At 33.9% G+C, this 25,066-nt stretch overlaps 4 protein-coding genes and 1 long non-coding RNA gene across 5 annotated transcripts; all 5 read right to left on the bottom strand.

Moving 5' to 3' along the window:
• Positions 1-98: 98 nt before the first annotated feature.
• Positions 99-3,146, bottom strand: LOC114403387 (probable fructokinase-5). Its single transcript, XM_028366326.1, has 5 exons — positions 1,931-3,146; positions 1,251-1,661; positions 890-1,024; positions 511-627; positions 99-382 (listed from the first exon to the last, which is right to left on the bottom strand). Exons 1-5 carry the CDS (start codon positions 2,111-2,113, stop codon positions 245-247), a joined length of 984 nt encoding a protein of 327 aa, XP_028222127.1. The 5' UTR covers positions 2,114-3,146; the 3' UTR covers positions 99-244.
• A 140-nt stretch (positions 3,147-3,286) lies between these two features.
• On the bottom strand, positions 3,287-5,035 carry LOC114403388. Its single transcript, XM_028366327.1, has 2 exons — positions 4,734-5,035; positions 3,287-3,602 (listed from the first exon to the last, which is right to left on the bottom strand). The coding sequence occupies exons 1-2, from the start codon at positions 4,955-4,957 to the stop codon at positions 3,398-3,400; spliced, it is 429 nt and encodes a 142-aa protein (XP_028222128.1). The 5' UTR covers positions 4,958-5,035; the 3' UTR covers positions 3,287-3,397.
• LOC114403389 lies at positions 3,679-4,146 on the bottom strand. The gene is made up of 2 exons (XR_003664650.1): positions 4,026-4,146; positions 3,679-3,835 (listed from the first exon to the last, which is right to left on the bottom strand). It is a non-coding gene; the product is annotated as an uncharacterized LOC114403389 (long non-coding RNA).
• Positions 5,036-6,230: 1,195 nt separating the features above from the next.
• On the bottom strand, positions 6,231-8,247 carry LOC114402785 (reticuline oxidase-like). Its single transcript, XM_028365462.1, has one exon. It carries the CDS (start codon positions 7,988-7,990, stop codon positions 6,338-6,340), a length of 1,653 nt encoding a protein of 550 aa, XP_028221263.1. The 5' UTR covers positions 7,991-8,247; the 3' UTR covers positions 6,231-6,337.
• Positions 8,248-16,488: 8,241 nt separating this feature from the next.
• On the bottom strand, positions 16,489-23,751 carry LOC114401660 (uncharacterized protein ycf45). The gene is made up of 9 exons (XM_028364236.1): positions 23,652-23,751; positions 21,107-21,398; positions 20,940-21,017; positions 20,615-20,835; positions 20,058-20,130; positions 19,677-19,961; positions 18,796-18,939; positions 17,498-17,548; positions 16,489-16,754 (listed from the first exon to the last, which is right to left on the bottom strand). The coding sequence occupies exons 1-9, from the start codon at positions 23,726-23,728 to the stop codon at positions 16,683-16,685; spliced, it is 1,293 nt and encodes a 430-aa protein (XP_028220037.1). The 5' UTR covers positions 23,729-23,751; the 3' UTR covers positions 16,489-16,682.
• Between the last annotated feature and the right edge of the window lie 1,315 nt (positions 23,752-25,066).

The raw sequence follows: 25,066 nt of genomic DNA, 5'->3' as shown, positions 1-25,066 counted from the left end.
TAAATTAGTTTGATGATCTATTAATCTTTTGTGTTAAGCCGGTTTGTTATATTTTGATTGGATAAGTTTCGTTTCTAGGATGCTACAAGCACCCATTGTACAAAGAAGGAAAAACAAGTTGGTTATTATTCATAAACAGAAACAACAATTTTAAGTCATTGGTTATCAAAGGCTTATAAAACGAAACTCTAAAATGAGAATGAATGGCTAGTCTCCTGAAGACTATCAAATTTGGAAGGAGAGTCTATTCGGCCTTAGAGTTAGAAATAAACTTCTCAGCCTCTGCAGCGGTTGGAAGTGCAGGAATTGCTCCCTTCTGTGTTGTACACATTGCTCCACAAGCATTTGCAAATGTCAAAGCCTCTCTCATTTTTGGTTCGTTCTTCATATTTAGATTCAGTAAAGCAAAGGTATCAGCCAAATGAGAAGATAATGAAACCTAGTCTTGAAAACTAATGTTGGTGTGTGTGTGTGTGTGTGTGTGAGAGAGAGAGAGAGAGAGAGAGATACATCAAATATGTTAGGGTCCCTGGCCACAGCAGTGAGGAGTGCACCAACAAAAGAATCACCAGCACCAGTTGTGTCAACTACCTTGGCTGAGAATCCAGTAACCCTTCCTTTGAAGTTCTACAGTAAACCAAAACATCCAAAGGTGTAAAGTTTAGATTACAGTACCACACCATAAAAAGACATCCAGCTCAAATGTGTATAAAAAAATAAAAACCACCTTGAATGGTAAAACAAACCTCAAGCCAAAGATCATTAGTTATTACATAAACGTAACCAACCAGTTAATGATCAAAGGTATTATCTCAGTTTCCTTCATAAAATCTTCATTAAATCAATTTAGTCAAACAAGCTCTATTTTCAAAACATGGGTGGATAGTACCTTGGTGAAATATCTGCAACCCTTCTCTCCATCAGTCACAAGAAGCATCTTCAACTTGTCGTGCCACAGGGACATCACAACATCTTCCTTCTCAGGATCACCTTGTGTTAGAAAATGTACTTCGTCATCACTCACCTACATAGGCAATGATCAATTGTTTTGTACAATCGAGAAAAATGCAAGCTTTGAGAGTAGGGAATCCGCTTATTCTATTGATTTGCTAACAATTACAAATGGCCCATCACTCAACAAAAGAATATAACAAGTTCAAGAACTAAATTCCTTTATTCTGTCACACCCTGCAATTCGTTATGTTCTAGGCTTCCAGAAAAGGTAATAAACTTTAAAAAGCTGTATGTACCTTGATGAAGTCAGCATCAAACCAAATGCTCTTGATCCCAGACCTAGCAGCCTCTTCAGAAGGCCATAAAGGGAGCCTCACATTTGGATCATAGGACAGCAAAGCACCACCTTCTCTAGCAACTTTCATGGCAGCCAAGTGAGCTGATCTGCATGGCTCTGCTATCAGGCTAATAGAACCATAATGGAATACCTTAGCCAGCTTAATCAAACCCATATTCAATTCAGACTCTTTCAGCAACATATCTGCACTGGGGTTTCTATAAAACATGAACTCCCTCTCTCCATCCTTCCTCAATGTCACAAAAGCCAATGCAGTTCTTGCCTCCATATCAAAGCAAACACCATCTGTGTTCACCCCATTTTCCCTCAAAATGTCTACTAGCATCCTTCCAAACTCATCATCTCCCACCTGTCACATTAAAATCATTATTTTTATTTTTAAGGATAAAAGAAAATAATCAACAAGGTTTTAAAAAACAGTCTGCTACTACGATTTTGGCCGCAATCTTAAGTTTTTTGGGGTGTCTGCAATTGCAATTGTGACCACATCAGACTACATTTACCCACAATATCAAGAAACACAATGAAACCTTGACCGTGACTGTAATTTAAAACCTTGATTGATAATCAATAATCTCAATGCAAAATGGGGAGTGTTTGTTTGAAGAAATTAAAAACCTTGCCAATGAAGGCAGCGTTACCACCAAGTTTGGATATGGCACAAGCAACATTGGCAGGAGCACCTCCAGGGGCTTTGATAAAGGCACAAGACTCAGCCAAGGAGACACCAGATGTGTCAGGAACAAAGTCGATGAGCATCTCACCAAATGATATCACTAATGGATCTGCTGAGCCTGTCATCTCCTCCTCTTTCTGTCACTGCTTCTGTAGTTGAATTGTAGCAAAATAATTTGAGGGCCAAATCTTAACAATGCTACAGCAGGTGGCATATGTATGATTCAACGTAGGATTAGGACTGTTAGTATTTCTGTTTTGTTTTTTTAGGTAGTGTATTTGTTTAGATTTATCCAAGTTGGATTATCATAAGTATATCCTTATAAATTTAGTTAGAATATATGTACCAATACTTTAAACAAAATTAGTCATTTAATTTTTGAACTGTTGCATATGATATAATTATTGACTTTTATAATAATTATTACTATAAATCTTCACAATATCTATCCATGTGTCAAAGTTAAACTCAATCTTTATTTCTTATAATTTTAATATGGTTTCATTTCTATTTTCATGCGATTACAGGCTCTTAATTAGTCCCGAGTAAATGAAACCGAGTCTTTTATAAAGTAGGTTTGTAAGAATTTAAGGTTGCTAATTAAGTTCCACATAGATTGCTGACTAAAATAAACCTTGTTCTCTTCAAATACCAAAAAATTATTTTGTAGTGAGGGTTTGAATACAAGGAATTTGCCAATAGAACTATAGGTCCACTAAAACAGATTTAGATTTAGTAAAAAAAAAAAAAAAGTTTGACAAAGTCAGTAGTAAATTTTGCCATTTTGTTAGGTGATACCAGAAAACATGGTAACAAACCAAAGATGACACTTGGTGCTTAACCCAAACTCGTCACTCACTCGTATCAACAAGGAAGGCAAAGAGGTAATTTTTTTTTTTTTTTTTTAAAAAAAGCCCGAGAATGAATGCTTTTGAAAGGGAACAATTAAAAACCACCACACAAACTTATCAAATAGCCATAATCCGTTAAATTTGGGTTCATAGAACTCGACCCATTTGTATAGCAGATGCTTCTTTTGACTTCTCAAAATACTCACCCTTCTTTAAATATCCATGGAATGTCAAAATATTGCTTCCATGGAGGAAGCTGTTTGAGCTACTAAGAATTCTAATCCAAGGAGACTCTTGTCCAACTGAACATGTTTGGTCATCAATATTGACGAAAAGTTGAATGGGGTTGGAGCCTAAAAAGACTTGAAACCAACCCAAACTATTGTTAATGCTGTATCACTAATGATTTTAAAGGGAACCAAGTGAAATGGAGCAAAAGGCACGAGAGAAACAGAAGCAAAGAGAAACACCTCCAAAGTTCTTTTATTATATCCAACAAAATCATCAATTCATGGAAGTTCTGTTTCTTCTTCATTCATTAGGCACCCCTTGTAGGATTTATTCAAAATTATAGTGCTTGTCAACACCAACAGACACATCCCAAGTGCAACTCATCCCTTTGGGAAACACAACCAAGTCACCAGCAGCAATTTCAACTGACTCATTCGACCCACTAGGAAAGACCTTCACTTTTCCTTCCAGAAGATAGCAAGTCTCTTTGGCTTCATATGTCCATGGGAACTTACTTGGAGGGCAACCCCATCTGTTATAACATCAAATGGATGTCACACCAAGTGAGAGAGAGATCAAACACATTTGCAAGGAGAAAATAAAACATATATTTGATTGGGAACATTTACTTCCAAGATAAAAAGCCTGTATATTGCAACTTCTGTAGAGTCAATCAGAAAGATAGCTACATTCTTTCATGTCCACTTAATTTTGTTAAATGGCTAAGAAGTAAGAACCTCTTAAATTTCTTAACAACTTCCTTTCCTACGATACAAACAACACAACAAAATCAATCTCAATTCCATGGCATAAGTATAACTCAGAGAAAAGGCCATAAAAACGGATTTGGATCCTCTCCCATCCAAAATAATTGGAGAGTTTAAATTAGAGAAAGACAGACCGTCGGATTAAATGTGTGGTTGAGATTAAATTAGAAAGTTACCCCTAAACTCACCGTTTCACTTACAGCCACTCTCAACCCTAATTTCCCCAATTCATTCCAGCGAGTCCAGCTTCCCCCTTTCCAAATCAATACACCAGTATCGGTGGCGGTGGCGGTGGTGGCGGTGGCGACGGTGACGGCTATTTACTTTCACATCACCAAACCAGCTATCTGTGGCGGCGAAAATTTCAGGCTTGTTAATTCTGTTATGGTACAAAGCATTCATAGGTTGACTCTGATTTGGTTTGGTGATTGTTATTGCTTGTGGCAGATCTTAAACTTTGTTCATTTTTTTTATCATCTGTTTCTCAGCTATCACAGTCGGCGCGTTGAATTCGCGGGTAAAAACACAAGGTTCAGGGGAAGAGAAAAAAAGAGAAGCAGTCACGTTTGAGAGTGTGTAAGTGAAGGTGAGTTGAGGGGTAATTCTTCAATTTGATTTCAGTCACACACTTAATTGGAAGGTCTGTCCTTTTCTAATTGGAGACTCTCCAATTATTTTGGATGGGAGACGATCCACTTCCCATAAAAACCTAGGCACATAGCATGATTAATTCATAAAAAATGAAAGAAAAAAAAATCCTAACCTCATAGGCATAATAAAAGGAGAAACTAAATAAATACCACTAGAATAATTGAAATCAAATGGAAAAAAGAAATTACAAGGAAACTAAAAAGAGAAATATTATTATATAGTAAAGAAAAGAAGTAGTATATTACTTGGGCCATTGCCTAACACCCAGTTGAGTGAGCTTGGACTCAGGAGGGTTCCTCTCAATCTTAATGCCCAGTTTTTCTATGACAGTAGTCATGGTCTCTGCTCTTGTTGTTGCTAAGTGCACTCTCCTCCTTCTTGGAGCACCTGATCTACTTGCAGGAACAGCTGAGTGTTTGGTTTGTGTGAAGTGGTTGGGTAATAAAGTACCCACAAATGATGATGCCATTGAGCTATACCTTGCTTTGTGGGAACACCAGTTTAGTTAGATTCCTCACCATTTCTATAAATTTGTCTTTTGTTTTCCTTCACTCATTTTTTATCTTCTGCGTTTTCTAGGCAATCCAAAATTCTAGAAGGAAACTAAATAGAGCAATTTCATTATTTGATAACACCATATGCTTATTGTATTTATATTTCACTTTAAACAAGGGATAGATATAAGTGATTAATATATTGAAGTTAAATTTGAATTTTTAAATAATATTTGAGTTCAATCCTTGTTAAAAATAATTTTTTATTAAATTTTACTTATTTTCCAATCAAATAAGATTTCTTTTTCTTATAAAGAGAAGAGTTAAGAAAAAAAATATTAATATAATTTAAAACTATCGTGTAAAATAAAAGTAAAAAAAAATAAAAATTTAACTATATATTTTACCATTCAACTATCATGATTTTACAAAGTTCACCATCTTTTTTTTTTCAAATTTTACATCAATTTTTTAAATTTTTATACATTTTACTATCCAATTTATTTTGATAAATTTTATCATCTGATTTTTTTTTTGAATCATACAACTCAAAATTTTAATTTTGGTACATTTTACAATATCTCACCCAAAAGCCCTACCAGCACGCCAATCCTAGTGAGTAACAATAAAGTTTAGCGACTAGTTGGTTATTAGATTGTTCGTAGGATTATTTTGTCAGTTTCTTTTTTTACATTCAGAAGTTAAATTTAAATTTTCATCTTTTAAGGATTAATTTATTATCGTTTTACCTTCAAAAACCAAAATAGATATTTATTGTTATATATTTATGACTCAAATCACGTGTTCTAATTGTATTATTATTTTTGTCCCACCGACAAAAAAGTTATATGTTATCTAAAATAATTGTTTAAGGACAATATAGTAAAACTAAAAAATACAAGTTAATATTTTAAATGGCATGTCAATTTTTTTTTATGAATTAGTCGGAGATAGAGACACAATTTGGAAAGAGATAATTTGAATCCCATATTTTTACTTCTATTTCTACACACTTTCTTTTAATATCTCTGCTACATCACTAATTTTATTACATTTTTCTCTCTTTTTTTCCCCTCTTTTGTGTAGATATTGTTGTAAAAAATTTGTTGTAGAGATAACATCACTATAAGAAGGACAGTGGGAGATATTTCATTTCATGTTTCAACCAATCTAGAGTTTGCACGTGGTCCATATGCAATTCAACTTCTAACTGACTAGTGCTAGATTTGATGTAGTTACTGCCATTGATTGAAGCTCAACTAAAATGAAATGCATTTTCCACACAAATGCACAGGATCACAGTGATATCACACAATTCAAATGAATATGATGATCCCTTTTACATATGTTATCATTTATTTGCTCTGCGCTTTGGCATAGGGACTGGTCAAAGATATGGGAGGAATGCCCTGATCATTGGTGAAAACATTGTTAGGATCAATCAGAGTTTTGGCCCTCACCAATCTGTCATAGTTACTCAAGAAGTACTTTTCACCCCAAACCCTTGCATGTTCCACAGCATCTTTCATATTAGCACCATTACCAATCCCCTCCATCACTCCAAGGTCAAAGTCCATGTAATTAATATATGCAGCCCTTGGACCCCATGAAACAAAGGGAGTCATAGCAGCATAGAACCCTCTTATCCAATCAACATAATCGCTGCTTTTGTCATTGTCAGCTTCTTTCCAATAGATCAGGTACTGAATTGTAAACAGGTTTCCTCTTCTGTGGGGAAAAGCAATGGACTCACTGCTTATATTATGCATCATGCCACCATAAGGGTCCAGAACAACATATCCCTTAGGCTCCTTTTCTAGGATGTCTAGTGCAGTTTCTATGCCCACAAGAGGAACATTTTTCTTTACATAATCTGATTTGGCCTTGAAATATTCTTTTTCTTGCAGATACCTGTTCTTCAAGTCAGAGACCGAGGCTCCATCGCTTAGGCCAGAGAAGAAAACAATTGACTGAATCCAACTCATTTCTATGCATTCTTCTTCTGCAATACTCAACTCAGGAAAAGCCTGGTTTAGGATGGATGTGGCACTGGCCCTAGGACCGAGATAGAAGCCATTAAATGTTGTTGATAACCCTGTGGTTTTAGCTTGGGGCAGACCAGCACCAACCAAGCATGACAAGTAGAAGTCATCTTCCAAGTTTGGTGCCACATATTGCCATTTGTGCACTAGATTGGCAACATGACTTTTTGTGCCAGTTCTTGATACAGTGAAACTAGTTACAACTTGAGGCACTTTCAACACCTGGATTTTCCAGGCATAAATGATCCCCCAAAGACCACCTCCTCCTCCTCTAATGGCCCAAAACACATCTTCTCCCATGGTTTCGCGGTCGAACAATTTTCCGTTAGCATCGACAAGAAGGGCATCCACCACGTTATCTGCCGCAAGACCATACTTTCTAGACAACAAACCAAATCCACCACCACCAATGTGCCCTCCAACTCCAACAGTTGGACATGACCCACCTGAGAATCCATGTTCATTGCTTTCCTGAGAGATTGCATAGTAAGTCTCTCCCAATGTTGCACCACCTTCAACCCATGCTGTTTCTGTCTCCATGTCCACCCAAACATGGTTCAAATTCATCATATCAATGATGACAAAAGGAGTGCCATCATCAGCAACATATGAAGTCCCTTCATAGCTGTGTCCACCACATCTTACTCTTATTTCCATGGAGCCTTCTCTACAGCATGCTACACTTTTCTGCAGCTGCTCCAAACTCTCTGGCAGTACAATGGCTATTGGCTTAGGAATCACGGGTTCTGCAAACCGAAGGTTTTGGATGGAAAAATTGAGAATTTTGAAGTAACTATAGGCAGAGGAATGATCATGTTCTTTGTAAGGGAACGTGGTAAAGTTTTTGATATTGTGATTATCCAAGCAAGAAGCCAAGCCTCTGAGTGAAGCACATGAAAACAGTGAAACAGCAAAGGATAACAAGAGGAAGCATAGAAGGCACAATCTTTTGAGGAAGTAGAACATGGTTTAAGCTTTTGATTGCTAGAACTAGAAGCAAGGTGGTCTGTAATTGGAGTAGAACTAGTTTAAGTTTATGGCCATTGGAGAATGGCTATGATAGTTTAAGACAAAAGGATGGAGAAACGTAGCAACCATGCATATGTTGTGGCCGGCCATAGTTTAATATTGGAATTTGGAAGTGGCAGAGTGAACATGAACACTGCTATAGAATCACTTTATCATTGAAAGCAGACAAAAACAAAAAAAAAAAACAGAATAACATCAAGAATACTAATGGGAACATCTGAGAAATAAAACTGAAGTGTAGGTGGTTTGCGTGAGAGAGTGGCTACATACTAGGATGACTAACTAACAGACAAAAGAGTTTGCCGGCTGAGTAAAGAACACAAATTGCCATGGCCTGCCATGTTAGCTATTTATCTAATTGATTTTTTAATAACATTAATGTAAACTCAAATTTGTGTTATTTTTAGCTCTGTTAACCAAGGCCTGCGACAATCCACGCATTGAATTTTATCATTATATGCATGCTATTTGTTGAAATCCTATGCAAACAAATTATACATTTGTCTTTACTTCATTTATCAATGCAGAAGGCTTTTAAAAATATACCATTGAATAGTGATATAAATGTAAGTATAAACATTCATTAAAAACAGTTAAAATTACATAAAAAATAATAAAGTTTGGCTGTTACTTATAAATACAACAAAATGTTAAGTTTGTCTATTTTACAAAACAAAAGTTTTCATAAAACAAAAATATCAGGAAGCTATAGAAAAATTGCAATGAATATAACAGGTAACCCCAACGTTGGAAAAAGAGTAAAAATGGAGATTTTTCATGTTCAGAGACCTTCACTGTTCAGACTTGGTAGAGCCATAGAAATAAGAAAATGAAACAGAATAGGTCAGCTTGAATCCTTTGCAAGAATAAATTAGATGCAAAATTATGTGCCAAAAAAATAGATGCAAGATACAGAAGTGCAAATATCATAATTTTCATGTCATGCAAAAGGTAATCCCAATCCAAAAAACATTTTTAACTGCTTTGTATACAATACCTTGATTTTGACACAAGCCAAAATATAATTGTCAATTTCCGTCGATGGTGCTAGAAGCCAACAAAATTGCGTGGTTTGAAACTTAGGATATTTCCCACACGTTAATGTTATTGGCATATGCCATCTCATTGGCATCTTTATGGAAACAACCGTCCGCTACATATATCGATTAGGCCTTATAACTAGCCAAAAAAATAGCATTATATTGGTGGTATATCTTTTTCAAATTGATTAAGGGAGATGGATTTGAATTCATAAAGTAGAGATAGCCATTAGGATTGGTATACTGGGGAGCGGCTTTGAGTAGTTAAAATGAGATCATAAGCTCAAACTACATTATTACTGTTATAACAAAAAAAAGAGACAGAAGAAAACTGATGTTAGAACGAAGAAGAGATAATGCACCCACAAGAGTACAACTTAAAATCTATATTACTGAAAATCTCATCAATACATTTTTTCTCCGGGCAGCTGTACAATACCATGATATGCCTTTTGACAATAATAAAACTAAGAGGAGACAACATTAATTAACTTCAATCACTACCAAAATAATCATATAAGAGGAGATATTGGTGTGACATTATTGGAGAAAAGATGATAGAAAATCGATAAAGATAATTTAGATATGTATAAAAAAATCATAAAAAAGGTAGATTGCATGATTTTTGGAAAAAATATAAATTATATTAAACGCAAAATGATACAACAATAAACAGGGCATACTCCGCAGCTAGAGAAAATCAAAAGTCTCCCTAATACAAGAAGACCTATATCAAGATGCTAAAACAAATGCAACAGGTCCGCTTGTCTATACATAAGAAACTTAATCTTACTAATAACCTCTATTACAGAAAATTGATAATCTTCAAAAATCAGCTTGTTTCTAGACAGCCAGATGTAGTAGATTGTAATTGTTATAGCCAGACAACGTAATTTTCCTTGAACACCTGATGTGGATCTGCCCCTAATTAAAGAGTCAGTAATGCGCTGCAAAGAAGTGAAACGCCTGCGAAAAGGAGTCAAATCACGAATGGGAGCCCAAACTTGAAGAGATTTCCTACATGAAAAGAATAAATGAGCATTTGACTCAGCCAGTCAGCCTATAAAGGACAGAGAGAATCCTTGTTCAAAAAAACAACTTTGTCAAGAGTAAGCAGTCGGTTCATTTTAGCAAGCCATAGAATGAAAGACATCTTAGGGGGGATTGTTGGGTTCCATATAATAGAACACCAACTAACAGTAGGCTTGACACCTCTAATGTATTCATAGACTTTGCCAACAAGCAATTGTTCATTGGTGCTCCAAGATTGAATCCTCTTTTTGGCCTCTTCCGTACTTAGCTCTTTAGAGATAATAAAGTCCATTATTTGAATGATTTTCTTTATCAAAACTGAATCTGATGAAGAAGTATTGTAATTCCACACATCGCTCCCTCTGAAATAGTAATGGTGAACCCACCGAACCCATAGAGAATCTTTCTTACAATGAAAGTCCCACAGGATACGGGAAAGAAGCGCAAGGTTCCAGTCCTTGAGATTAAAAAGGACTAAACCCCCTTCTTTTTTCGGAGAACAAACTACTGACCAAGCAACCAAGGACTTGTTTTTGCCAATATTCGCTTTGCCCCACAGAAAATTACAGCACGAAGCGTTGATCCGATCCAGAACAGATTGCGGCAAAGGAAAAATCCCCATCCAGAAATTCACAATTTCTTGAATAACTGCTCTGATCAACTCTAGCTTACCTGCATAAGATAAAGACTTTCTGCTCCATCCCTGAATCAGGCCAGTAATCTTGGAAAGCAAGGGAGCATAATGACATACATTTAATCTAGATGATAAAAGGGGAACACCCAAGTATCTAAAAGGGAAGTCACCCAAGCTAAATCCAATAAGCTGTTGAATATGAGAAAGCTCATGAGGCCTAATACCGGCTAAGTATATGGCAGATTTATCAGAGCTGATGGAAAGCCCTGAAACCTTACAGAAGTGCTGAAGCTTGGCAAACATAGTTGACACAGAAGGGATATCTCCTCTAGATAGAAGCATAATATCATCTGTAAAAGCCAAATGAGATAGCTGAATACCTGCACAGTTGGGATGAAATTTAAAATTGGCATCATCCTTGAGGCTGCTCATATCTCTGGAAAAGTACTCTAAACAGAACACAAACAGATAAGGGGAGAGAGGATCCCCTTGTCTAAGATCCCGCTGCCCTTTGAAGTGACCATAAATGGATCCATTGGCTGTCACACTAAAAGAAGTGGAAGAAACACATTCCATGATTCAAGTACAGAACTGGGCTGGGAAGCCAATGGACTTAAGCATCTAATCCAATAATTCCCAAGAAATGGAATCATAAGCTTTATGCAAGTCAATTTTCAGGAGGCATCTCGGAGAGGATATTTTCCGAGCATATTTGCGCAAAATCTCTTGAACTAGGAAGATGTTGTCAATCATCTTTCTGTTCTTAATGAAGACAGTTTGAGTTTCCCCGATAATAATCTCAAGCACTAGGGCTATGCGGTTGGCCAGAATTTTAGACACAATCTTGTATAACAAATTATAGCAAGATATGGGTCTAAAATGGTTAACCTGGGAGGCTTGATCATGCTTAGGAATAAGCGCAATAATAGCATGGTTGATCTGTTTTAGAATTTTTCCAGTTGTAAAGATTTTATTAACCGCCGCAAAGATATCATCACCAATGATATTTCAAGCCTTCTTGAAGAATAAAACATTGAAACCATCTGGCCCAAGAGCTTTATTGTTATCCATCACAGAAATAACGTTCCAAACCTCTTGCTTAGAAGTAGGACAAAGTAAGGCCGCAAAGCAATTAGTGAGAACCTTAGGACCCCTGTTGCAGATCGAAATGGAACCTTAGGACCCCTGTTCCACTATATGCTTAGAAAAGCGGAGTCTATGAAATTTACTCAGCTCATCAAAAACAGATATCTCCTGCAGGCTGATAAATGCTCCAAATTTTTTCATGCTTTAATCAAGCGCAACAGACACAGCCGATTTATTACTGCCATAAGGCTAGAGGATGGCATAACACTTCCTTCCAAGATTAAATTGCCCTTACTTTTGTGAATCACTTTAGGAATTTGTTTAATGCTCATGAGATTGCATGATTTTTAATCCTATGAAAAGGGGAAGAGGGATACACACATATATCCCTAAGAAATTAGATTTTATTGAGTCCAATGTGGTTATGTGATCCTTATATCTTACTACACATATAGTGGAATAAGACTAATGGTTTATTGTTAATGCTGTAGTAATAAATGTTGAATTAACATACATGGTGTCGAAGCCAGTAGTGTCTACCTCTCTCATCTCAATCAATTAATCAAATATTGAGCTTAAACCTTATGATTATCATTACACAAGTTGCTACATTTGTTTTTCAAAAGAACCTAAAAAGGAGTCATCAAAAGAAATCCATTCAACCATGTATTATAAATATAATGTTAAGAAAGATCATGGCGCAATTTACACCAATGTTAATATACCTAAATGGGGCTGCAAAACTGCAACTAATTACTTACAAAATCTTTTTCTTATCATTACACTAGTTGCTACTACTATTTTGACCCAGAGAACCTGAATGTCTTTTACTGAAGAGAAGTTCAGAAATCAAGAAAAATGTGTTCCTATAATATGCCCCTTCTTCCGCTTCTTCTTGTCTTCCTACCATAATCCATGTTGTGTTTGAAGCCGGTTGCGTATCTATAGAAAGAAAGAACCCTGTTTTTTTAACTGTCAACGTATTAGATGGGTATAATTTAGAAAGGCAAGATTGAATACAGAGAAATTAAATTTTAAACACTGAGATACTAGATTGGAGAGATCCAACATTTACACAACATATGCCTTTTCAAAGTTGAGTTTGGGCACACGTACGTCAAATAACTCCCAACTAATATTTTATTCAAAGGGATATAAGATTCTATTTCACGAGAAAGTAGAATTTATAACTGAATGGAATATTAACCAAGAACATCAAAAACTGCAACACAGGAAAAATAAAACTAAACCACAAAGGAAAATAAATAAATACATCATGCTCAAAGATGCACCTATCCCTCTGTTAACAAAGCCAGAAATTAGCTTCAATATAGCATAGATGACGAAAGCATCTCACTGTTACGGGGTATTGAAGTAGAAAGCACTGATCCAATTCTTGCTTCCATACCTCAATGGAAGTGCTCGGACAGGTGCAAACAAACTAACCATAAGTTCCACTAGGTCAAGGACCAAAAACTGAAAAATACTTCGTATTTATTGCATGCATATTTTAACTTCAAAAGACCAGGCCAATTAAACTATAAATTAAAAATAAAAATCTCCTTATGTCAATTTGTGACATATAATTTAAGAAAAAAAAATCGTTGAAGCATTTCTTACTTGAAATTTGCAAAAGCATCTTTAAGCTTTTAATATACATAAAAAGCTAAGTTTTAAACTATGACCAAGGGAGAAATTGAGTTAAGCTAAAACTGCATGCTTCAACCTGAAATGTTTTAAAAACACTCTAGTATGCTATCAAAAGAAAACAATCTAGCTTTCAATAAAAACAAGAATCAAAACAACTTCATCCAATCAATACATTGTCCAATCATTAGCAAAATGGTCAATTTAAGGCATGACCAAAAGTATTCACAATCTATTTATCCGTCCATCCAAGAACAAAAAATCTGCATCACAGGAAAAATAAAATAAAAACACAAAAGAATAAAAGTAATACATCATTCTGAAAGATGCACATATCCCTCTGTAAACAAAGAAAGAAATTATCCTCAAACCTAATGCTAATAATATATATGAGCCTATAGCATCGGTGACGCAAGTGTTGCGTTATTAATCAAAACTTCAACAATCCACAAACTTCATCATCCAACAACATAATCAAACTAAGCTACCACCATATATATTCACACAATCTATATATATATATATATATATATATAGAGAGAGAGAGAGAGAGAGAGAGAGATTTTAGTTGATACATGTGTATTTATTATGGAGTATAAATAAATAAGATACTTAACAATTATTTTATTAGAATTAAGAAAATTTATTACATTAATTTCTATGTAAAAATCTTTAAAAATAGATATAAAAAAAATACAGAGCAGTACATTTATCCCATTACCTAATACGGTAATTAAAAAAGTTATACATTAAAATCCCGCTATGTATTAAATCTGATAGTAGTTAATACAGTTTATTAAATAAATAAAAATGAAATATTTAAGAATGAATCGTCTAAAGTGCCCCTAATTTGAGTGGGAAACATTGTACCAAAACTTCATTTCTTTATTATGTAAGAACTAAATTATATAAGAGATTTAAAAATGAAAAAAATATTTTAAAAAGTATAATTAAAAACCCACTATGTATTAAATTTCATAGTAATTAATATAATTTATTAAATGCTCCCTCTATTCTCTTTTAGTTGTTGAAATTTTTAGAGAATTTTTGTTCATATTTATCTTTCGCTTACAAAATTCAATAGTACATTAATTAGTATTTTATTAATTACACTCTTTTTTATTTTCTTATTTGTAATTAATTTACACATATATTGTAGAGTGAAAAGAGAAATGGATAAAATAGAAAATTCTACGACTATTTTATTAGAATAAAAACTGTTGTAGCATTTATTGATTTCTATAAAACAATCTTAAAAAACAAATAAAAAGGAAGAGAATTACTAAATAAAAATAAATAAATACAAGGATTTTAATGGTCAATAATGAAATCATTAAAATTTTCCGATAAAAAATAATAAAAAATCATTAAAACCTATTATAATTCTCCCAATACCTACAAATTAACAAAATAAAAACTAAAAAAAATATGCAATAAAAACTGACAATGAAATAAAGCCATGTAAGTGAAATTTATTAAATAAATAAAAACAAACCTACCATATAATTATTAAATAAATGAAAAATATTCAATACTTAATAATAAAATAATTAAAACCTAGTATTTATATTTTCCAAATTTTGAAAATTAATAATTTTGGTTTAATCTTAAATTTCACATATATTTATTTGTTTTATTTTAGTCTAATTGGACCTTAATTCTAACGTAGTCATATTAGGTAACAATAATTAATTTAGAATTTTTTCATGACATATGAAGGAATTTTACACCACTACCTCAACTCCATGGGTTAGTTTACACGATTTGAAGCTGTGAGAAAATGACAATTTGTGGTATATAAAACTTAAAGTCTCGATTAATAATAACTAAAAAATTAGAAGCCCAATTACAATTTTTTTATAATTTGAAAATCTAATTAAAAATTCTTAAATAATTTAGAACTTTCTTATTAATTTAACTTTTATTTTTATTTTGCACAAAATGTTTTAAAAGGCTGCAATCAATCAATGTTGTTGCAAGAGGAAATAACTAGGATAATAGAAAGCAACTAGTGTGTGTTTGATTTCACATTACAAAATTTAATTCCAAAGTTCAAAATTAATTTTAGATGAATTTTCACATATTTGAGAGAAGATTTTAGAGGTTTAAAATTGATTATGAATTAAAACAATTTTGCATAGCTTTCACACTAGATTGAAAATTTTATAATAAATTTATTTCTAACTTAATTTTATAATAGAAACATCCAAACATAAATTACATCACTTCAAAATCAATCTCAACCAAAATCAATTTAATTCAAAGTCACTTTTGCTAATGCTCATCCAAACATGGAAAGCAAGTGCATTCCCAGTCCAAATTACCTCCCAAAGGTAGAAAACGATTTCATTGTGGGATTTAAGTTGCACTTTACAGTGAGGAGGAAGAAGAAGGTGTCATTAAAGGTGGGATTTAGGTTACACCGTACAGTGGGAAAGAAGTAGAAGGCAGAAGAAACATCGCCTGCATCAACATGCTTTTTAGTAGAAGAATGAGGAGGTGGATACTCGCACGAGCCTCACGTGCCATTTTTGTTGCCAACATTCACTTACCAATTCTTCACTCTAACCCTTACCCTCACACTGGATTTTTCATAAAACAATGTGGTTTACTTGATGTGGGACTTGGTTAAGGAGATTAGAGAGAATAAGATTCTCAATGAATTGATACTTTCCTTCTGCAAAACATGTTAAAAGCCCACAAAAAAGGGACTTTTACGGGACTTGGGTTTTATTATTTAGGTCCAAATTAAACCCTGGCTATTTTGACCCAATCCATTATACATTGGACAGGTAGACCGTTTTGCCACCTATAGAGATGATGAGGGGTTTTAGACCGGATGGCTACACGTATACTGTTCTTGCTAGTGCTTATTCAAATGCTGTTGAGATGGAACAGGCTGGGAAGATCTTGGCAGAAGCAAAAAAGTTGAGTGATTCCCCTCATGGTATAATCGGATGTAATGTTCTAAATTGTTTATATCCGGAACAATAAGGTAAAGAAAGAAGAACACATGGATGTAACTTCAAAGCGAAGATATAAACATATACATTGTAATGTCAATGAAAAAAAAAATACATAATTTACATAATCCTGAGCACCTTTATAGCTTTAAACATGAATTGGTTTTTAAACAATTTAACAATCCTACACTGCTTCAAAATGAATTATATTATAGGCAAGGGGAAAATCAAATTTGGCATTTATCATATGCTTTAGACTTTTCTATCACGACCTTACATTTTTCATCTCTTTTTCTTACCTGCAAAAAAAGTTAGAGATATCATCAGTCATAATATGAATATTCTGGAAAGATGATATAAAAGATCCATAAGAAGCTCCTTATACACTGGTCAGACATTATTGCACCAGAGCCTACGAACCAAATTTAAAAGAAAAATAACATCCATATGACAACTTAAGCATGCGCCAAATTAACTTTGAACAGAATTCTTCAAATTACAGAATGTTACTCCAGAGTCCAAATATTTGGAACCTAAAGTTAAGTTGAAGGCGGCATTCATAATATCCGTGTAATTTTTATCTAGAAAAGAGTGATGTATCTGTAGCTTCTATTAATTTGGAGAGAAAGGTTCAAAGACAAAATTCATGTAATTATTGCAAATTTGGGCTTCTGGAAAGTATGAATGGACATTCACTCTGGCTCACACTTATATAAACTTACTGGGGAAGAAACCAAAGAAGAAAAGAACAAGCCAGGCGCGAACCTATATTTCTATGAAAATAGTTACTTAAGTTTGTCCAGTCTCAGAAGGCTAATAATGACTTTTGCTCTTTATTAAATAGTGAGGAAACTGAATATTAAAATTTAAAGCTTTTTCATCTGGCCTCAACCAAAAAGCTAATGGTCATTTTAATCCAGGAATTTGTTAGTAATAGATCAGGCATAATGATCACTTGCAACCATTACAAATGAGAAGTGTTACGGAGTATAGGCCGAAACAACAACAATAATAGAAAAGCTTTACAAGACTAAAGAATTACCTCAACCTGTGGACTTATTCCTCGAAGCAACATATCTACACTTTTGTCAGTCTGCAAAAGGAAAACAAGATATAAAGAAGTCATAATTAAAACCAACTCACATTTTAGCTTATCAATGCCTTTAATGATTAACAGAAACTAGCCTCCCTGGCCCTTTAATTGGCCCATATAATTCTGCTCGAGTAATTGTCATTAACAAAAAAAAATATCAATAAAACTTCAACACTAAATCATGAGGCACGGGATTCAAATTCACATTGAGCTTTGAACCAAGAACATCTATACCACCTTCTAAGTTGAGTGATTCCCCTCATGAATTTTAGTACATTTATTGTGTTATGTAAATTTCATATTCAAATGGCTGGATAATATAGTAATGTATTCTGAAAAGTTAAAATGAATAACAAAAATGACTTTATATAAACTAGTACGAAGAAAGAAAAGCTTCAAATAAAATTGTTTTAAAACATGATTTTGAAATAACTTGCCACTAAAATGTAAAGGAATATGTCATCTGTGATCTATCACACAATTGCTGGGATCTTGTAGCAATGGAAGGTGTAATAGGAAGGAGTGAACCCATTTTGTCTCTCAGATAAATCACTTGCGCAACATTTTTCAAGTACTAGTGATAGTATTTCCAACATTACCAGGAGAATATAAGAGATTATCCACAAATGCATACTCTTTTGTAGATGATATAATTTTGATTGAGAAATCAAAAGAGGTTAACTCTAAACTTGAGCTTTGGAGACAAACATTGGAATCAAAGGGTTTTCGCTTGAGTAGGAATAAGACAAGATATATGCATTATGATTTTAATGAAAAACAAGAGAAAAATGACTTAAAAGTAAAAATTAGAGAAGATTTTAAGCCACAGATTTCTAGGCTCAAGTATCTATGATCAAAATTATAAACGATGGAAAATTAATGAAGATGGCATGCACAAGATACAGGCTAGGTATAAAGTGAAAAAAAAAGGCTCCAAAGAAAAAATGATAGAAAATTGGTTAACATAGTTTGGGCATGTGTAATAAGGCCATAAAAGGAACTGTTGAGGGAGATATACATGTGTTTTTTTTTTTTTTTATCAGCAGGAGATATACATGTGTGTGTGTGTGTGAAAAAAAAATGGAAGAAATTATTAGAAGGGGACTCATGTTGAATAATAAATATCCCTAATAATTTAGTTTTTTACGGTGTTTGATGTGGTCGCGTGATCCATATAACTAATTGCACCTAGTGGGATAAGTAAGACTATTGTTACTATCATAGTAATATATGCTCAATTAACATACCTGATGTGTAAGCCAGTAGTGTCTATCTCTCATCTCAATTAAGAAATCAAATGTTGGAGGTGCTTTCCTCTCAAGAATTGTCTTCTGAGAATTTCTGGCTCTGGCTTCTGCATCTCCCAGAGTAACACTTTCTATTCCGCCAATCTAATAAAGCAAATGGAGGTGAATCTTGAATATTACTGTTGATTATATTGCACAATGATTCATGGCTCCACAAATCAAGTAAATCTTTAAATCTTTAACATCAAATATTAATCTACTAAATGCTTATTGAACTGAATGGGTGATATAATTTTTCAGGATACTTTTGAAAATTAAAACGTCAATGAAAACTCTTTTACACCATAAAATAGGATTCAGTTTCAAGCCTTTTCTACAGAACTACTTATGCAGACCATAAAGCAAGGTTAAAAGAGACAGACAGTTACAAATATTAGTTTAAATACATAATAGAATTCAGTGCACACTTGTCATGCTCAATAATGACTTGATTGCCCCTCCCCCCTAAAGCTTGCAGGTCAATAATGATGCATTAATGTTCACATGAAAATACTAAAATTAAACTAACGGAACAGTTAAATAAGAGCAAACAGTGAACTATCATAAGTTTTTTTTTTTTTCTCTTAAAGGCCTTTTACACCCAAGAAAGCAATAGATAGACTTTGAAAGCAAAAACTAAAAAGTCTTAGTGTTTGTTTGGTTTGCAGTTTGCAAGGCACCAAACGTCCATTTACGCATTCCAAAGCTCAAAAGGGAGAAGTATATCAGTGGATTGGAAAAAATGTGGGCTACGTTCAACCCAACATTTTCCCAACACACCCTTAGATGTTATTGGCATAACCAGATGTTATTGGCACAACCATATAAAAATAAAAACAAACCAGATCAGACAGTGTAGGATTCTTGATGATATTTTCAAGCTGCTGTCCATGAGCAGTCCCAATAAGCATGATTCCTCGCTCGGCAATTGATCGGCAAGCATGAGCTTCAGCTTCTGTGCCAATCTCATCTACTACAATCACCTCAGGCATGTGATTTTCTACTGCCTCAATCATCACTCTATGTTGCATTGATGGCTCAGGCACCTGCATTCTTCGTGCACCACCTATTGCTGCATGTGGAATATTGCCATCACCTCCAATTTCATTGCTGGTATCAACAATCACCTACCCAATTTGCAAGAATTTATTGAAACATGAGCCAGTCTACAAAAGTACTTTGAGGAAGAAAGAATACTGCAAGATGCTGAAAAATTGGCATACCACTCTTTTGTGAAGCTCATCAGACAGTACACGAGCAATCTCTCGCATAACAGTAGTTTTGCCAACCCCAGGCCTGAGAGAATCCGAATTATAGGAGATAAAAGAGAAAAAGAAAAAAAAAACATCAAATCTTTGTTGAGAAACTGTGCACAGTGAATCTTTGAGTTGAACATTCTACTATGTTGTTGGATTAATGAACCAACACACCATGATTAGTGACTTTTAAGTTAGCATTTATTAGATTGATGCCTAACATAACTTTAAAAAAACGTCCAAACGAACAACTTAGATTATTTATTATAATTAACAATGCCACACACACGCACACGGATTACATCAAGTATTTTACATTTTAAGAGAATACCAAATGACATGACATTTAGACCAAAAGTAAGACAAGGATAAAGAAACATATCAGAACTATTTCTTATCGAATATAATGAATGAATCAAACTAATTTCATTTCAGGGGTTCCTGTTGTCAACATTTCAACTAGTATAGTATCTTAAAACATCAGTAAGAAAGAGTTACCAAGCAGGGAACAGTGTGTTATATACCTTCCAACAAATAAAATGCTCTTCCCATACTGAAGCAGATCATAAACCATATCAATCTGGCCAGTGACAGCTCTCCCAACTCGACAGGTCAAACCAACTATGTGACCATTCCTACTCCTAATTGCAGATATTCGGTGTAACGTACCCTCAATGCCAGCTCTATTGTCCTTCCCAAATTCACCAACAGCTTGTTCAGCATATTCCAACTCCTTCACTGTTACCTAAGCTACACAAATACACAATACAATACAACACATTTCTGGACATCACATTCACATAAATAATACAATTGAATGAGAAGTGCAAGTGCATGGTATACTTTTACCTCAGTGTTCCTTAAAGAATGGCCTCCGTGTTTTCCTAGATAACGCGCTTCTGGAAAACGCCCCAAATCCAAAATAACCTAATGGATAACGATTAAGGAAAGGTTGAGTAGAAAGAGAAGCGGTAAGTAAATAAATAAGTAGGCGATGAAATTGAGAAGTGATGAACCTCTAGAAGTTGAGGGCGGTTAGGTTGATTGAGGAGATTGTGATGCAAATCAGATGGAAGGATCTGTAAGAGAGCTTGAAGGTCGTCGTCTTGGTTGTTGTGAACGAGAGAACACGAGGAGGAGGAGGCTTCAGAAAATGCGTGATATTTCCATTTCGGGGACAGTGACGTTGATGCTGCCTTCAAGTTCGAATGCAGTGGCAATGACAGTGGCAGCCATGAAGATGAAGATGAACACCAACAGCTCGCAACCACCATTTCGTCTCCGGCCTTGGATAAATTCTTGTTTGGGCTGCAAGATTGATCTCATTCATATAAGTCTTGCAAACATTTATGCTTATTATCTTATCACTAATCCTTAACTTTTCCAAGGTTCTTTTACTAGCGGCTGTGAATGATTTTTTTTTTCTTTTTTTCTTTCAATCTGTATGATTGAGATGGAAAACATTAAAAATAAAGATTTAATTAAAGTAAAATAATTTGATTTGATTCATTCTCCATATCCACCAGCATGATATTTTTGGGTCATCCCTTTATTTATATATGTAGATATATCAAATATCTAATTTAGCGTCTTAGGGAATAATTATAAATACAAGAGACTTGAAATATAACTTAATTTAGGGATAACAATAAAATATTTTCACGTGGATAAATTTGTTATTAATTGAAAATAGATAGTTTTTTTTTTTTTGGTACAGTGGAAACAAAGAAAAGAAACAAAAAAGAATTAATCACGAATGAAGTTATAGCATCCGCAATAAGCAAAGGTAAACTTGGCTAAATGACGAATTTCCTTCTCTTAACAGTATAATGCAAAGACAGCTTGAAGCTGAAAATGAGAGCATTGGTTTTATTTATCAAGAACAAAACATAAGTGGAATCAGAATATAGAATCACATTCCGAAATCCCATCTCCCAAACCAGCTGAAGACCTTTGAAAATACCCATTAGTTTAGCTTGAACTACCTCATCTCCATGAATATGACCTGCAAATCCATGAGGCCAATTACCCAAAGAATCACGTATAAGACAACCAAATCAAACTCTTTTAAGATCACCACAAACACTCTCATCCACATTTATAGCCACTGAACCCTGAATAGGAGGTCTCCAACAAACTAAATGCTAAGAATGAGAGTGAAATGCCTCTAAAGAAAAGGCTTTTTAAATGGTTAGTGCTAGAGCTACTGATGATGAGGCTATGGCATGCGGACTAAAAGGTGCACCTTCAAAGATAAACTTACATCTAGTTTTCTAGATAGTTTACAAGGAAAAGAACACCATAATATAAGTTCTGAATCGATTATGAGAATTAGGAAGTTGAAAGCTCAGTTTAAGGAGATAAAAAACTTAATTCAACCCTAGACATAATAGCAAGCAATGAATCACATCTTCCTGGTGCAGTAAGCATCTCGGATTGGTATAAGAAGAAATATTATTTCTATAGTTCAGCTCAGAAAGGACAGGTAAAGATCGATGTCAAATCTGCCATAAAAAAACTTTCACACTCTGAGGAATCTTCAACTTCCAAATCCAATTGAAGTTCAGCTGGAGGAAGTATATTGAAACATCTGTATTGGTAGCCAAACATAAGCAGAGTGAACAGAGAAAAGAGCATTCCTACTGCCAGCCCAACCAAAGGAATTAGGGACCTCTGGATGAGTTATAGGGGAGGTTGAAGGAACAATCTGTTAATTTCATCATTTAGAGGAGTAGCTAATAAATTTAGATTCCATTTTCCATCTTGGATCAGATCAATAATCCGAAGATCCCTGTCCTGGATGTCCACATGCGACACTTTCAAACATAAGGGACCTTTTCCTGACCAATTATCATACCAGACTCTGGAAGCACCATTCCCTATCCTGATTGTAAAGCCAGCTTGAAACACCTTAAAGGTTTTATAAACAGCTCACCAAATATGGGAAAATCTACCCACAGGAGCAACAAAGGATGGAGACTGGAATTGATTAGGACAATATTTTTGGACTAAAACACAATGCCATAGTTTCTGGCCATGATTAATGAGACTCCAAATCAATTTACCTAACATGGCAGTGTTACTTCCTCTCATCGTTCTCAACCCAAGCCCCCCAAATCGTTTAGGCCTAGCGATTTTCTTCTAGCTGATAAGATGACAACCTCTACCAGTTCCACCTTTCCAAATGAAATTACTAATAATAGAATCCAATTTAGAACAGAGCCATTCAGGCATTTATAAATACTCATAGCATAAAGGGGAAGAGAATAGAGAACAAATTTGAGCAAGAGTAATCCTCTTTGGCTTATTAAGCAAACGACCTTTCAAAGAGGCAGCAAGTCTGTTTTCAAACTTTTGAATGATAAAACACTCTACCAATAAACATTGGAAAGTCCAAATATTTTCCTATATCACTAACAAATTGAATACCAGAAATTGACATCATAATTCTTCTTTTGGAGGTTGGAACCCCTATAGAACAACAAGCTCGAGATTTGGAATGTTAACTTTCAGACCAGACATTTTACAAAAATTATCCAGAACAGAAACAACATTTCTAACCTGAGAAGCCTTTGCTTTAGTGAAGAGAAGAACATCATCTGCATAGAACAGATGAGTAATATGAGGCACCTGAGCATAAATTTTAACAGGCTTCCAAGTTCCTTCATTAGTAGCTTGAGTAATCATCAAAGCTAATTTTTTGGCAAATTTACAGGAGTGGGTTAATTTTTAAAACAAATTACAAGAATGGGTACAAATTATGAGTAAGTCATATTTTAAAATATGATTTTATATAAAAAAAAAATTAAAATAAGAGTTTATACTTTTCCAAGACACGACTTCAATATTTTTTAACGTGGACCACAACTTCAGCATTTTTTTTAATATAAAATGCTTGAAGTTTTGATTTAAAACACAACTTCAGTATTTTTACTTAAAAAATATATAATACTTGAAGTTGTGATCCAAAACACGTTTTTAGTAATTTTTTTAAATTATAATATTTTAAAATCGTATTTTAAAATATGACTTATTTATAGTGTGTAATATTTTCAATATCTACTTATTCTCGTAATTCTTTTACAAATTAACCTACTATTGTAAATTTACCCTAATTTTTCAATACAAATTTAAAATAAATATAGAGACAATGGATTCCCTTGACGGAATCCTCTTCTGTTACCATTCCACAACAGAGAAAGTAATGAACATTCCACCCAAAACATAATAAGATTTATCATATTAGAAGGAAATCCAAACTCCACCAAACATTTTTAATAGGTAATTATGAATAAAATGAATAATTTTTTTCTACCTAATTATTTAAAGGGGACAGAGGACCAGCGGATAGTAATTAAGCTATCTTAAGGTGTACCCTTAAATATCCTTAATTATATTAATGTTATGTTGCTTTAGTTTATTATTAGTATAAATATATGTTTCAAAGTTATTTATTTTTTATATAAATAAACGTTTCAAAATTGTTATTTCTAAATTTATTTATTGTTAGAAAAATTATATTTTAACAAATATCTACGGATACATGTGAATACTTTTTTTTTATAATGTACATGTGAATACTTAGCTTTTAGGTGCATTTTAGGCGATCATCTTATCTTTCCTCAACTTAAGATGTTTGTTTAGCCATTTTTGTTTGCATTTATGTGATTAAATAGATTTAGGTATAATATTACTAATTCATTAGAAATTTATTAGTTTGCAGACTTTCATACTTTGTTTTATTCTTCTTCTTCTTCTTTTTTTCCATAAGCTTGGGTCCATACTGTCTTTTGTGCATTGTGTATCCTAAAGTCATGTGAGCGTTACTCTGTTACGATGTTATATTGTGTAGAGCCGTAGTGGTAATGCGAAGAAAAGTACTAATGAAGAGCTGGATGGGATGAATCCTTGTTACAAAATAAATGTGTTATATTACTAATAAGGTTGAAATAAGTGATATGTATGTTTTTTAATTA

Source organism: Glycine soja, chromosome 20 (genome assembly GCF_004193775.1).
Source record: "Glycine soja cultivar W05 chromosome 20, ASM419377v2, whole genome shotgun sequence".
Classification (NCBI taxonomy): domain Eukaryota; kingdom Viridiplantae; phylum Streptophyta; class Magnoliopsida; order Fabales; family Fabaceae; genus Glycine; species Glycine soja.
This window is presented reverse-complemented; position numbering and strand designations above follow the sequence as displayed.